General features: G+C 43.8%; 1 protein-coding gene across 1 annotated transcript in view; it reads right to left on the bottom strand.

Moving 5' to 3' along the window:
* Positions 1-5,063, bottom strand: part of LOC127033619 (putative bifunctional UDP-N-acetylglucosamine transferase and deubiquitinase ALG13) — a 59,084-nt gene extending 54,021 nt beyond the window's left edge. Inside the window, 4 exon segments of the mRNA XM_050921603.1 lie at positions 3,586-3,669; positions 4,921-4,935; positions 4,937-4,987; positions 4,989-5,063. Of these exon segments, the coding sequence (XP_050777560.1) occupies positions 3,586-3,669; positions 4,921-4,935; positions 4,937-4,987; positions 4,989-5,063 (225 nt within the window).
* Positions 5,064-14,131: the final 9,068 nt, after the last annotated feature.

Here is a 14,131-nt window from a genome sequence, read left to right as displayed (position 1 = left end):
TAATTTTAAATGATGTATCTTAAATATTTTAAAAGTAGCAAAGAATTCTGTGGCACCTTATAGACTAACAGAGGTTTTGAGCTTTCGTAGGTGAATATCTACTTCGTCATATGCATGTAGTGGAAATTACAAGGGGCAGGTATATATATGCAAGCAAGCTAGAGATAATGAGGTTAGTTCAATCAGGGAGGATGAGGCCCTGTTCTAGCAGTTGAGGTGTGAGAACCAAGGGAGGAGAAACTGGGTTTGTAGTTGGCAAGCCATTCACAGTCTTTGTTTAATCCTGAACTGATGGTGTCAAATTTGCAGATGAACTGAAGCTCAGCAGTTTCTCTTTGAAGTCTGGTCCTGAAGTTTTTTTGCTGCAGGATAGCCATCTTAAGGTCTGCTATAGTGTGGCCAGGGAGGTTGAAGTATTCTCCGACAGGTTTTTGTATATTGCCATTCCTAATATCTGATTTGTGTCCGTTTATCCTTTTCAGTAGCGACTGTCCAGTTTGGCCGATGTACATAGCAGAGGGGCATTGCTGGCATATGATGGTGTATATTACATTGGTGGACATGCAGGTGAATGAACTGGGGATGGTGTGGCTGATCTGGTTAGGTCCTGTGATGGTGTCGCTGGTGTAGATATGTGGGCAGAGTTGGCATCGAGGTTTGTTGCATGGATTGGTTCCTGAGCTAGAGTTACTATGGTGCGGTGTGCAGTTACTGGTGAGAATATGTTTCAGGTTGGCAGGTTGCCTGTGGGCGAGGACTGGTCTGCCACCCAAGGCCTGTGAAAGTGTGGGATCATTGTCCAGGATGGGTTATAGATCCCTGATGATGCGTTGAAGGGGTTTTAGCTGGGGACTGTATGTGATGGCCAGTGGAGTCCTGTTGGTTTCTTTCTTGGGTTAGAGTAGATGCGGTTGTACCTCAGTGCTTCCTTTTATTTGTCTACAGCCAAGCACTGAGGTACAACCGCATCTGCTCTAACCCCTCAGACAGAGTCCAACACCTACAAAATCTCCACCAAGCATTCTCAAAACTACAATACCCGCACGAGGAAATAAGGAAACAGATCAACAGAGCCAGACGTGTACCCAGAAGCCTCCTAATGCAAGACAAACCCAAGAAAGAAACCAACAGGACTCCACTGGCCATCACATACAGTCCCCAGCTAAAACCCCTCCAACGCACCATCAGGGATCTATAACCCATCCTGGACAATAAAACTTCAGGACCAGACTTCAAAGAGAAATTGCTGAGCTTCAGTTCATCTGCAAATTTGACATCATCAGCTCAGGATTAAACAAAGACTGTGAATGGCTTGCCAACTACAAACCCAGTTTCTCCTCCCTTGGTTTTCACACCTCAACTGCTAGAACAGGGCCTCATCCTCCCTGATTGAACTAACCTCATTATCTCTAGCTTGCTTGCATATATATATATCTGTCCCTTGTAATTTCCACTACATGCATCTGACGAAGTAGGTATTCACCTACGAAAGCTCAAAACCTCTGTTAGTCTATAAGGTGCCACAGGACTCTTTGCTGCTTTTACAGATCCAGACTAACACGGCTTCCCCTCTGATACTTAAATATTTTAAAAACCTTGTTTACTTTACATACAATAGTTTCATTATAAATTATAGACTTACAGAAAGAGACCTTCTAATAACATTAAAATGTATGACTGGCACGCGAAACCTTCAATTAGAGTGACTAAAAGAAGACTTAGCACAGCATTTCTGAAAGGTTGCCAAACTCTGCACTAGAGCGAACAGAAAAAAAAATCAAAGTCAGAATTATAGCAGTGTTTCCTCAAACATAGTAAGGAAGCACATGGGAATATCTTGTGTCAAATATGAGGTCTGGAAGGTCCAGATATCCCATGCACAACTAAATGTACAATTTGGTTATCTGGGACTAATACTTTGGTCTCAAAATAGTTTAATTTTAACAATTTGCCCCCCCTGCTCCCATTCAGTGCATTGCAGTCGTGACTTTTCAAGCATGTTTGTTTTTAAATTGCAGGGTAACTATTTTAGCGATTATGAAATTTTATATCTGCTCCTCTAGTTGCAAAGGGATAGCTTAAGGTTGGGACGGTAGCTAGCCTAAAATACACAAGTGCAAGTACACAGCATTGCTCACCCCAGCCCTTCCTGCTGAGGCCAATCCGTTAGATGCCACATAGTTTTACTGTCTTTTCCTTTTATTGGACAAGACGAAGATCTTGTCTGCTCTGTATGGACGTTAAAATAGCACAGCAATAATTGTGAGTAGGAACTTGTGCAAGTGCCTGTCACCAAACAATTCTCTTATCTCACTATTATACAGCATGTTCTGAGACCAGCTGGATGTCTCCCTCCACCCCAATGGTAGCTGCATTTAAGTGGGGTCATCTCAATTGATTGGCCTCTTACAGTTGGTCTGGCTACTTCCACCTTTTCATGTTCTCTGTATGTATAAATATTTTCTTGCTGTACATTCCAGGCTATGCGTTCGATGAAGTGGGCTGTAGCCCACGAAAACTTATGCTCAAATAAATGTGTTAGTTTCTAAGGTACCACAAGTACTCCTGTTCTTTTTGCAGCTACAGACTAACACGGCTGCTACTCTGAAACCTGTCATTAAGTGGGGCATGTCCACAGCGTACAAAGCACTTTAATATCACTTGATGGGAAAGACTGCACGGTATTATAATACTAAGGAAGCGAGTTTATTGCTTTCAACATCTATTTTGTGGATAAAACATTTAGAATTGTTTCCTTAAGAGGCAGGGAAAGCCATCTATGAATTAGAGTTCTGATAGCCAGTAGAGTATTCAGAATACTCTTCCAGAACCAAGTTGTTTCAAAGGATTCACAAGACCTGTCTATACTGGTAAGTTTACCTGTTGCTGACAACCACTGACCCATTAGAGCAACAAGCACATTTCTGAATATTCAGTAGTATTGTAACAAACTAGGTATATAAAGGCACCGCAGTTGTTGGCAGGGGTTGAATTTGTGGTCTTCTGAATGGAAACCACAGACCTCTACCACTTCAGTTACAGTAGAGAAAATAGTGGTTATCCACTGAAAGTGTGGAGTGACATTTAACCATGGTGTGTTATGGGCTTTAAGAGCCCTGCAGTATTCCACTGTTCTTAGAGATGCATGTTTTACTTCAGAACAGAGTGTCACACACACACACGAAGGTTCAGTTTCACAAGACAGCTTATTAATGTCTGTAATCACAGTTCCTTAAAGCAAGAGCTCAGATGTTTAGAGTAACTGTATATTATCTTTTACAAATAAAAATATTGTGCCATATGTTTCCAAGGTTTAAAAACAAATATAAGTTGACTAGAAGCTAATGGACAGTATACAGAGTGAGGCAAAAGAGCAAGCATTTTCCCCTCAACTTCTCATCTCGCTTAGTACTAGCTTAAACCTGTGACTGGTCAAAACGTAGACGCTAAGAACAAACCACAGTACAGTGCGATGTAGGATTTCAGTGCACAGATCTACGTAAATAATGTTGATGTGTAAACACCCCCATTATTTCCTAAGTTTACACACAAAACATTGCATTTCATAAACACAAGTCTACTTACAGCCTCAAAGTTCTCTCGGTTTTCCCTCATAAATGAAACACAAGCCTTCCTGACTTCCTGGTGATGAATCTGAGAATAAAACACCTAGAAAATAGAGAAGGTGTTAGAAGGCACTGAAACAAAAGGGTTGCAGCTCATTTTAAATTGTACTTTTACATTAAGGCTCCTTTTCCATATAGTTCACATCAGTGGCTCTCAACCGGGGGTCCAGGGCCCGCTGCTGGGCAGTGAGCAGATTACAGGGGGACCGCCAAGCAGGGCTAGCGTTAGATTCACTGGGGCCCAGGGCAGGAAGCTGAAGCCCCACTGAATGGGGTGAAGGCCTGAGCCCTGTCACCTGAGGTGGGAGCCAGTGCCTCAGCAACTTGCATCCAGCATTTACAATGGTGTTAAATATATAAACAAGTGGTTTTAAATGTGTAGGGGGGGCTCTTGCTATGTGAAAGGGGTCACCAGTACAGAAGTTTGCAAACTGCTGTGATAGTCCAACAGGTCTATAGGTCAACCACAACTAACAGTCTATAGAAAGTGATTAATCATTTAATAAAACCTTTATAAGCTACTCATAAATAGAACCTCAATATATAGCAGGCTCCTTTTTGGATGCACATCTGTGCCTTCTGTTCTTTGCCCATGCATTTGTAAGGGGAAGAATTTGAAGTTGCTAAAGGAAAATTAATTACTGTTATTTAGGTAACCACTGGTAGAGTATTAGTCCAAATAAGACCCTTTACCCCAACCTCTGGGAGAAAAGGGAAACTAGATCCTAGCTACAGTCACTTTGCAAAACTAGAACCAATCCCCATTTTGTGAGAGAGAGACCAGAACTGGAAACTTTGATGCAACTCCTGCAGCTCCAGCTTTGGGAATAGAGAGAAGGATTAAGATGTCTCCAAGGTGGATACTTCAAAGCCAAAAATATCAGGTGACACAGAGGCCTGTGGCATCTTCTGGACTAAGAGAAGTCCTGGAGCAGGTGCTTTTGTGGGTGAACACCCGCTTGGCCAGATGCAGGCTTATGCTCCAAGACTTCTGTTAGCCTACAAAGTGCCATGGGCACACTTGTTGCTTTACACAGCTGCAGCCTAACCCAGCTCCCTCTCTGCTCCAAAATCCAAATGGGGCCTTATCTCATCCAACCCCAGCTCCCCTCCCGCCCAAAGAAAGTAAGTGGGGTTGGACTTGCAAGCTGAGCGGGCCCTGTTTAGGAGAGAGGGGACCAGAAACGTGGGGGCAGGGAGAGGAGAAGTTCTGAACTGGCTGCTAGGACCTAGGTATGGGGGGAACCAGGCAGGCCCACGAGCGGCCCCCAAGGGGGGGTGAAACTCCTGCTACCTGCTCGGAAACGGCCCCGAAAGAGGCAGGAGGCGTCTCTGGCCGTGAGCTTGCGGTACAGCCCCACGGCTGGCCAGATACGCGTCCATGATGACCTCGTCCTCGGACTTCTGGCCGAAGTCTTTCTTCCAGACCGGCTGCATCTTGCCAGCGGGGAACTCCTGCGATGTGCCCGGCGAGTCCTCGGCCGGGGCGGCGGCGCTGGCCTCCGGGGACTGGCGCGGAGGGGAGGCGCCGCTGGGGGGCGCTGCGCGCAGATGGCTCCCCGGGAGCCCCGCTGCAGCCGGCGAGCCCCGGAGTCAGTCGGTGCGCGAAGCCCGGGGGAGTTTAACAAGGCCGCAGAGCTCGCTCTCGGGGCTAGGGGGCTGCTGCGCCTTGCAGCGCTGTCCGCTCCAAGCAGCGGGCGTCGTGCTCAATGGGCGCCGCGAGGAGCGTTTCTGCGCCCGCAGCAGAAGCTGGCTGGGGGCTGCTTTGCACACGTGCGCTAACTTGCTTGTGGGAATGCATAAAAATGGAACCAAGTTAGAGCCCGTCCCAGGCTGTAGTTCCTTGGACTGCCGCCCCGAGGTGCTCTGCTTTGGCCTGGGAGGTGGGTACAGTCCCCTTTCACATCTGCCTCCTAGCAGGTGCAAAGGCGCTTCTGCTCCTAATCCACAGAGCTGCTGCCATTCACTTCCACTGAGCCAAGGAGGCAGCAGCGAGGAGAACATGCACATCTAGCTGCCCTGCTAGGCTCCTGGAGATGTAGTGCAAGTCAGTAAAAAGCATTGGGCTTTCTTGTTTATGCTTGTAGGCCCCAATCCTGCAAATCATTGAACTCGGTTGCCCTGTTCCCATGGCAAATTCCTCAGGTGCAGCTTCAGGGGCCATATGTGGAGCTGGAGTTTTGTTCTTGAAATGGCTTGTTCTTTGACTGAAAGATCACTAAAATCCTGGAAACAGCTGCTCTCTAGTTTATTTGTCTAGAATCATAGATTATTAGGGTTAGGAGGGACCTCAGGAGATCATCTAGTCCAACCCCCTACTCAAAGCAGGACCCATCCCCAAATCACCCCCTCAAAGATTGAGCTCACAATGCTGGGTTTAGCAGGCCAAAGCTCAAACTACTGAACTATCCCTCCCCCTCTTCATCCCACCCCCGGGAGAGAAGGGATTTCATGCTAGCTGAGTCCATATTGATCATTTAGAGCTTTTTTGTCCTGATGTGCCTATATATGACTATAAATAGAATGTGGCAATTTGGGGGCTCAATCCTTCAGTCCCTACTCAGCCAAAACCACTAAGTAGTTTCATAGGGACTGTGTGTCTTGCAGGAGTTGGGTCGAAAGTGGTAAATATTAACCAAGCTGTGTTTTCTTTGCTGACTTAGGAAGTGAAAATCTCCTTGATGAAAATGTTTGGGGCTTAGAAAAATTCACTCTTGTGCCATTGGCCAGCAGATAAACTGGTTATAGAGCAGTATTTGAATACAAATTCTTAGATTCTGAAGACAGCTGTCACTTGTGTTTCTCAGGTGTTAATAAGGGATGTAACTACACATCAAACACCTAGCTGCAGAGCTTTTTAAAAAAAAACCAAAAACTTATTTTAGGGCAAACAGTACTTAATGGAGTGACATTTAAGACCAATTGCACAATTACTTGATCATTTAGTAGTAGAAGCAAAATATTCTGTGTTGATAATGTCAAGGCTCACAACTCTTACTTAAAAACTGGAGCAGGTTTAATTGTATCTGCTTGATGGGTGGTATTGCCAATCATACTGGGGGAAAAAAACCCTCTAAACGCCCGCTTGCTGGCATTTTCGTCTTTCTTACTCTTTTTCCATGCTCCTGTAAGTGCCGATGGTGAGAGTGCTGATGACTTCTATTTATTTACAGAACAAAACTGCAGGGCAGTGGACGTGCAAGCCTTACACCACACTAACAATGTACCGGCACCAGGTGGAAGAACGTTATTGTGCATGCCTAGTCTATCCTGCGGCTCCTTCTTGATACTACCAATTGGAGAGGGGATTTTTAATATGTTCTGTGAGGGCCCCTCTTCCTGTTGTGGCCTAAAAAACTCCTTTGCAAAGCCTGTCTGAGGAGGAGTGAGGTTCATTTGAAGAGAAAGGGTAGAGTAGGAACTCGACTAATTTTGCTGACTGGTGACTGTTATGGGCTGATTTTGTGAGCTTCTCTACAGAGGCATAGGAGGCTAGCCCCACTGGGAGCAGCTTGCAGGATGGCGTCTCGGTTTGGTTACTTTCTTTGTAATTATTTTTGGATTGTGCTTTCGGTTGTTGTGGAGCTCACCTCGAGCCTGGACGCACATGCTTTTATGCTGATGGTTTGGTTTTTCTTTAAAGTAAATAATTTCAAATAACCCTCTTTGAAACATTTGTTTATTATTTATTTAGGGCTGGATTTGAACTGCCAAACTAAATGCACTTCCAGAGCTCACAAGCCATGTGATTCCCCCTAAATGTAGAGGCCTCTGATGGTTTAGTAGAAAACAGTACAAAAAGATGACCAGAATACTACAACGAGAAAGCAAACCAGTCCTTTTCCCTAAAAACTGAAAACCATTCATATTAGTACTGTAAAAACTTATCAAAACTTGTTCCTTTAACTACAAACGATGAAAATGCCATGACCTGGAATGGAAATATTAGTGCTTAGAAACAGGCTAGAGTGTCTGATCAATAGAAGAGAAATGGAAACTCGTACAGAGATTCGTATAATAGGAAATCAGAAGGTTACAGGTCTTTAGATGATCCAGAATGAAATACGAACAGTGTCCCAGCAGTTAAAGACCTGAACAATTTTTGGGGAGTAAGCACTGTAAACATTGTAAAGCACATAATTTCCTTTTCTATAAAGTGTTAATGAATCATCTGAAATCTTTTCCATCTCCATCCCAACCTAAAGCTCAGGTCAGAGCAAGGAGGATAATATCCAATGTATTAGAATGATATACAAACAATATTTTTCTTTGTCAGGACATTAGAACAATTAAGTAATAAGTAGAGCTGGTCTGGAGTTTTCCAACTAAGTATTTTTCAATGGAAAATGCTACATTTGTCAAACTGAAACTCTGGGGGAAAGGGTTGGTTTTGACAAATTTCCCAATTTGAATTTTTTATTTTAAAAAATGTTTTGAAATTGTCAAAATGTTGTTTCAACATTATCTGAACAAAAAGTTTCATTTTTTGATTTGAAAATTTTTATTTCTTTTTGGAGATTAAGGTTCCAAAAATAAAAAATTTTGGAAGTAGCAACAAGAAACATTTCGTTTTACCTAATTTAAAAAAAAACAATTCAGGTTCAGTTCATAAAAATATGAGATTTATAATTTGTCACAATTTGTGTAGGATAAATTTCAGAATCTTTAAAACTTTCATGGGATGGGAAAACTATTTCCCACCTAGCTCCAGTAATAAGAGAGCCTACTTCACGTGTCCACCGCTGTACAGTGTGTTAGCTTCTAACCCAGGTTTTCACTGCAGTTGACACCTCAAATTAGCCTAACTCGGATGAGAGCAGCTACACAGTGAAATAACATTCAGATCGTAGTGATTGAATTGCCTGCTGAGTTGTGTTCACTTGAGCTCCACTGACCGGCCAGCCAAATCAAGTTAAAGCACTCCCTTGCTTGAGTTCAGAGATTTTGTGTGTGGATGGGATTTGATCTGGGGGCAGCACGCAACTTAGAACACCGTTAACTCTGCAGTGAAGCCAACTCCCTAGACTTGCCTTAGTGCAAGTGATGGATTCTTCTGGTGCTGGGTTTGATCACATCTAGCAGTGTTGGTGTCTGTGAATATGTGGCCAAGAGTTTAACAAAACTTGTTTAGCCCTGGTTAAAATGATTTTTAAATAGTTTATTTTAAATTAAACCTTCTTTTTTTTAAAACAAGGTCCTGTTTTCCCTCCATAAACATTAAAGACCCAATTACACTTCTTGAAGTAGCAGTGATTTTTCCTGTTGTGCTTGGACTAAACTTTCCGTCTGCAGCTGTGGTGCACTGTGCAGTAGACTGGTTGGTTACCACACTCTCACCTTAGAGGATGCTGCATTTCATTGGTGCTTTGTGTACGTGTGTGCGTACGTATATATATATTCTGAGACTCTCACACCGATATTTGATTGATTTGATATAGGTGTGCTTTCTGTTCTCAGTTTGGTGGAATTATTGGCACTTTGAAATTTCAACCTGCGTGACCTCTGACATGGACTTGCAGCTGTGTAAATAAATCAGACCTAGAGTCCAGAGAACATTTAGGCTCTGTCTGGAGTAGAAAAACAGGAGTTTAGGGTTGCCCATGACTACCTAACACATGGAGACAGATCTTGCCCCGTCTCCACTAGGTGAAAAGTCCTGGATAATACTGTATTTTTAAAAATGTGTTTGCTAACGTGGTTTAAAACCCAACCTATTCACCTCGCTGGACAGGTCTACAATATTGTAAGACCTTCCAACCGAATAGTCTAGATTTTCCAAAATTCTGCCAGACAAAGGTGTATTTAACCAAGAATAAGTTCTCTTTGTTGTGTAAATGTTTATTAATACCCACACCACAAACATAATACATACAAACTAGTGCTGTCAATTAATTACAGTTAACACACATGATTAACTCAAAATTAATTGTGATTAATCACAATTAATTAAAATTAATCACGATTAATTTTAATTGCACTTATAACAATATAAGAGCAATTGAAATTTATTACATATTTTTGGATGTTTTTCTACATTTTCAGTATTGATTTCAATTACAATACATATACAAAGTGCACAGTGCTCACTTTATATTATTAGTTTTAATTACAAATATATGCACTGTAAAAATGGTAAGCAAAAGAAATAGCACTTCCTCTGGAATGGTGGTTGAAGCATGAAGGGACATGAATCTTTAGTGCATATGGCACACACATATCTTGCAACGCCAGCTACACCAGTGCCATGCGAACACCTGTTCTCACTTTCAGGTGACATTGTAAACAAGAAGCGGGCAGCATTATCACCTGCAAATTGTAACCAACCTTATTTGTCTGAGTGGACTTGTGGGCTCTAAATTTGTGCATTGTTTTATTTTTGAATGTAGAATTATGTACCAAAAAAAACCTGCATTTGTAAGTTCAACTTTCATGATAAAGAGATTGCACTACAGTACTTGTATTAGGTGAATTGAAAATCCAATTTTTTTAACAGTGCGAATATTTGTAATAAAAATAAATATAAAGTGAGCACTACACACTTTGTATTCTGTGTTGTAACTGAAATTAATGTATTTGAAGATGTAGTGAACATCCTAAAATATTGAAAATAAATGGCATTCTATTGTTAAAGTTTAAGTGCGATTAATCACAATTAATTTTTTAATCGCTTGACAGCCCTTATACAAACCTTACTTCACTGTACTTCTTCACCAAAATTTACATCAGCCTCCTTGCTTTGCTTTTCTGATGCTATGACATGTAAAAAACCTCTTTGTTGACATAAAGATGTCAGCGAAAGGCACATAATTGAAATGAAGAATTCTGAAATCTGTTGCAGAGTGTGTTCATACTATTTTTTTTAGGAGATTCAGCTGAGCCAATTTTCCTCTTTTCAGTTCTTTAATACTCCAAACAAAGCTTCTCTTCTGCTCTGTCCCTTTCACGTATTTGTTGCATATCCAAAATCACACAGCTAAATTTGGGGAGGAACTATCAAAACAACTTATAAACGTTTAGGAGGAGGGACTGGATTTTTATTAAGTATGTCTGCTGCCTCGCTCAATTGGCATTTATGAAATAAATGAATTTGTTTCAATCGTTTGTATTCATGTGTACGTGACATTTGGAACGGCATCACTGTCCACTTTCAAATACAAACGCATTTAAAGAACATTTAGAGGCAGAGCATTTTCATTTAAGCGTAGGTTGGCTTGTATCCTATGTACAGGGATCAGAACCACACTAAACCATGCTTGTTGATATGGGTGTAACTAGCAGGGTGTCAGTCAGTGTGGACAGTGATTTTTTTTCCCTGGAAATTGTGCTAGTGAGTTTTCTTGAAGACTAACTTTTTAGCAGTGTACCACTACATTCGACTGTTCGCCTAAAACAAAACCCAACCCCACCACATTCGGGGAGATGTGGTTAAACTTTGATAACAGCTGTGTATCAACAGAAGTGTAATTAGTACAGATCTGTTCCAAGTGTGGACCAGGCTAGATTACCAAAGAAGCTGCTGTGGTGGAGGACCTGGTTTCACATTAATTCCCAATATGGTTAAAACACTATTTGGCCTTATAGATGGGCTCAGACAATGCTGTTAGTACCTGACAGAATTGAGGCTTTATCAAACAGTAGAATGGATTTAGTAATATTTCCTTCACTTCACCACAACCAGAAGCTTGTTCTAAAAACAGCTTCTTAGGTTGTTCTAAAAACAGCTTCTTAGGTTGGTTTTAGGACTGCATCTTCCTCCCCAGTTTTATTCACTTCAGTAGCTTCCAGAACTGATTAGCTGATCGCCATATTTGGGGTTGGGAAGGAATTTTCCTCCAGGGCAGATTGGCAGAGGCCCTGGAGGTTTCTTACCTTCCTCTGCAGCGTGGGGCACGGGTCACTTGCTGGAGGATTCTCTGCAGCTTGAGGTCTTCAAATCACAATTTGAGGACTTCAATAACTCAGACATAGGTTAGGGGTTTGTTACAGGAGTGCGTGGGTGAGATTCTGTGGCCTGCATTGTGCAGGAGGTCAGAGTAGATGATCATAATGGTCCCTTCTGACCTTAAAGTCTGTGAGTCACCCTATCTTAAACTATACATCTTTGCAAATGTTTAGACAGTGCAGCTCCTCTCTAGCTTATACAAGTGCAGCCAGGAGAGTGAACGCTGTGAAATACTGACCAGACACTCCCTCCCCGAGCCCAAATGTCCACACTCCCTCCTGTACCCCAATGCCCTGCCCCAGGGCAGAGCCTGCACCCCTCACCCAAACTCCCCATGACCTGCACCCCAAACAGGGCTGGATTAACCTTTTGTGGGCCCGCATGGGGGCAAAGGGTCATGGGGTGGGGGGGCAGAGTCCTCAGAGTGAGGGGCTGCCTGAGGCAATGGGAGATGGGTCATGGCACGGCAGGGACAGCCCCACTCCACCCAGCCCAGTACAAGGGCACTGTTCACAACCGGGAGCCGCCAGACGCACACTGGCCAGCCCGGCCCTGCACTGCCATCGTGCTTCTTTCCCTGGGGGAGGGCCTGTGCTTCACCATGCTACCCCCCTGCCCATCACCACAGCCCCAGAGACTCTCACAGATCACCCTGCCCAGAAACTCCCTGACCCCCAACACCCAGCGCCATGCCCTCTCGGAGACCCCCACAAAACCCCCCACCCAGTCCCCCTGCGCCCAGTGCCACACCACCCAGAGACCCCCACAAACCCCCCCTGCCCAGCACTGCTCTGACCCCCTATGCCCAGCGCCATGCCCCTGGAGACCCCCCACAATGCCCCCCTTGCCCAGCCCCCCTCTGACTCTCTATGCCCAGCACAACACCCCCTGGAAACCCCCACAACCCCCCACCCACCACCCCTCGGACCCCCTGCGCCCAGCACCACACCCCCAAGAGACCCCACGAAACCCCCCTGCCCAGCACCGCTCTGACCCCCTATGCCCAGCGCCATGCCACCTGGAGACCCCCCCGCCCATCATCGCTCGAACCTCCTACGTGCGGCACCACAACCCCCAGAGACCCACAAAAACACCCATCCCTAGCACCCCTCAGACCCTCTACGCCCAGCATCCCTACACCCAAAGACCGGCACAAGCTCCCTGCCCACCACCCCTCGGACACCCTATGCCCAGTGCCACACCACCGCCATTCAACTGCGTGGATAATCAAGAGTCTTTACAATAACTGCAAAGGCATTTCTGAAATGGTTTGCATGCCTGTAATCATGGTGATTTTATTGGTCCCCATTTCACTATTGTTTATCTGTCTGGTCTCTGCCTGGTTGGTTGATTTTTTTTTTTTTTTTTTTTTTTTGCTGCTGAAGTAATTTTGCTGGGTGTAAACCAATGAAGGTGGTGGGATCTAATTTGTTAAATAATCAAGTGACATTATGTTTGGATTGATTAGTTAAATTACAGTAAAATGACCGATGAAGGGCATAGCTGAGAATGAGGTGTCATAAACAGATAGCTAAGGGTTAATGTTCTTTTACCTGTAAAGGGTTAACACAGGGAACCAAACACCTGACCAGAGGACCAGTCAGGAAACAAGACTTTTTCAAATCTGGGTGGAGGGAAGTTTGGGTGTGAGTCCTTTGTTCTTGGTCTGTTCCTTTTCTCGTCTCTGAGAGTGATCTTTCTATCTCCTAGCTTTCTAATCTTCTGTTTCCAAGTTGTAAGTACAAGGATAGTAAGACAATAGGTTTATATTGTTTTTTGTATTTACATGTGTGTAGTTGCTGGAATGTGTTAAATTGTATTCTTTTGGAATAAGGCTGTTTATTCACTTTTTTTCTTAAGCAATTGACCCTGTATATTGTCACCTTAATACAGAGATATTTTATGTCCTTTTTCTTTCTTTTTATATAAAGCTTTCTTTTTAAGACCTGTCGGAGTTTTTCTTTAGTGGGGACTCCAGGGAATTGAGTCTGCAGCTCACCAGGGAATTGGTGGGAGGAAGAAGTCAGGGGGAAAATCTCTTTGTCTTAGATTTACTAAGCCTGACTTTGCATACCCTCTGGGTGAGGGGGAGAGATTAGATCTCTCGGTACTTGTGTTTCCAGGACTGGAAGCAGGGAATCTCCTAGGGTCGTCCAGGGAGGGGAGCCTGGGAGGAAGTAACAAGGGAACAAGGGGAGGGGGTTTATTTCCCTTTGTTGTGAGACTCAAGGAATCTGAGTCTTGGGGTCCCCCAGGGAAGGTTTTGGGGAGACCACAGTAAGCTAGGCACCGTATAATTCTTAGCTGGTAGCAGCGATACCAGGTCCAAGCTGGTAACTAAGCTTGGAGGTTTTCATGCTAACACCCATATTTTGGATGCTAAGGTCCAGATCTGGGAAGAAATGTTATGACATGAGGTGATACTGAGAGGCGTATGACAGGTTTCAGCGTAGCAGCCATGTTCGTCTGGATCCACAAAAAGAACAGAAGGACTTGTGGCACCTTAGAGATTAACACATTTATTGTAGCATAAGCTTTCATGGGCCACAACCCACTTCATCAG

This window comes from Gopherus flavomarginatus, chromosome 13 (assembly GCF_025201925.1).
Source record: "Gopherus flavomarginatus isolate rGopFla2 chromosome 13, rGopFla2.mat.asm, whole genome shotgun sequence".
NCBI classification, from domain to species: domain Eukaryota; kingdom Metazoa; phylum Chordata; order Testudines; family Testudinidae; genus Gopherus; species Gopherus flavomarginatus.
Note: the sequence above shows the minus strand (reverse complement) of the source record. Positions and strands in the feature narration are given on the sequence as shown.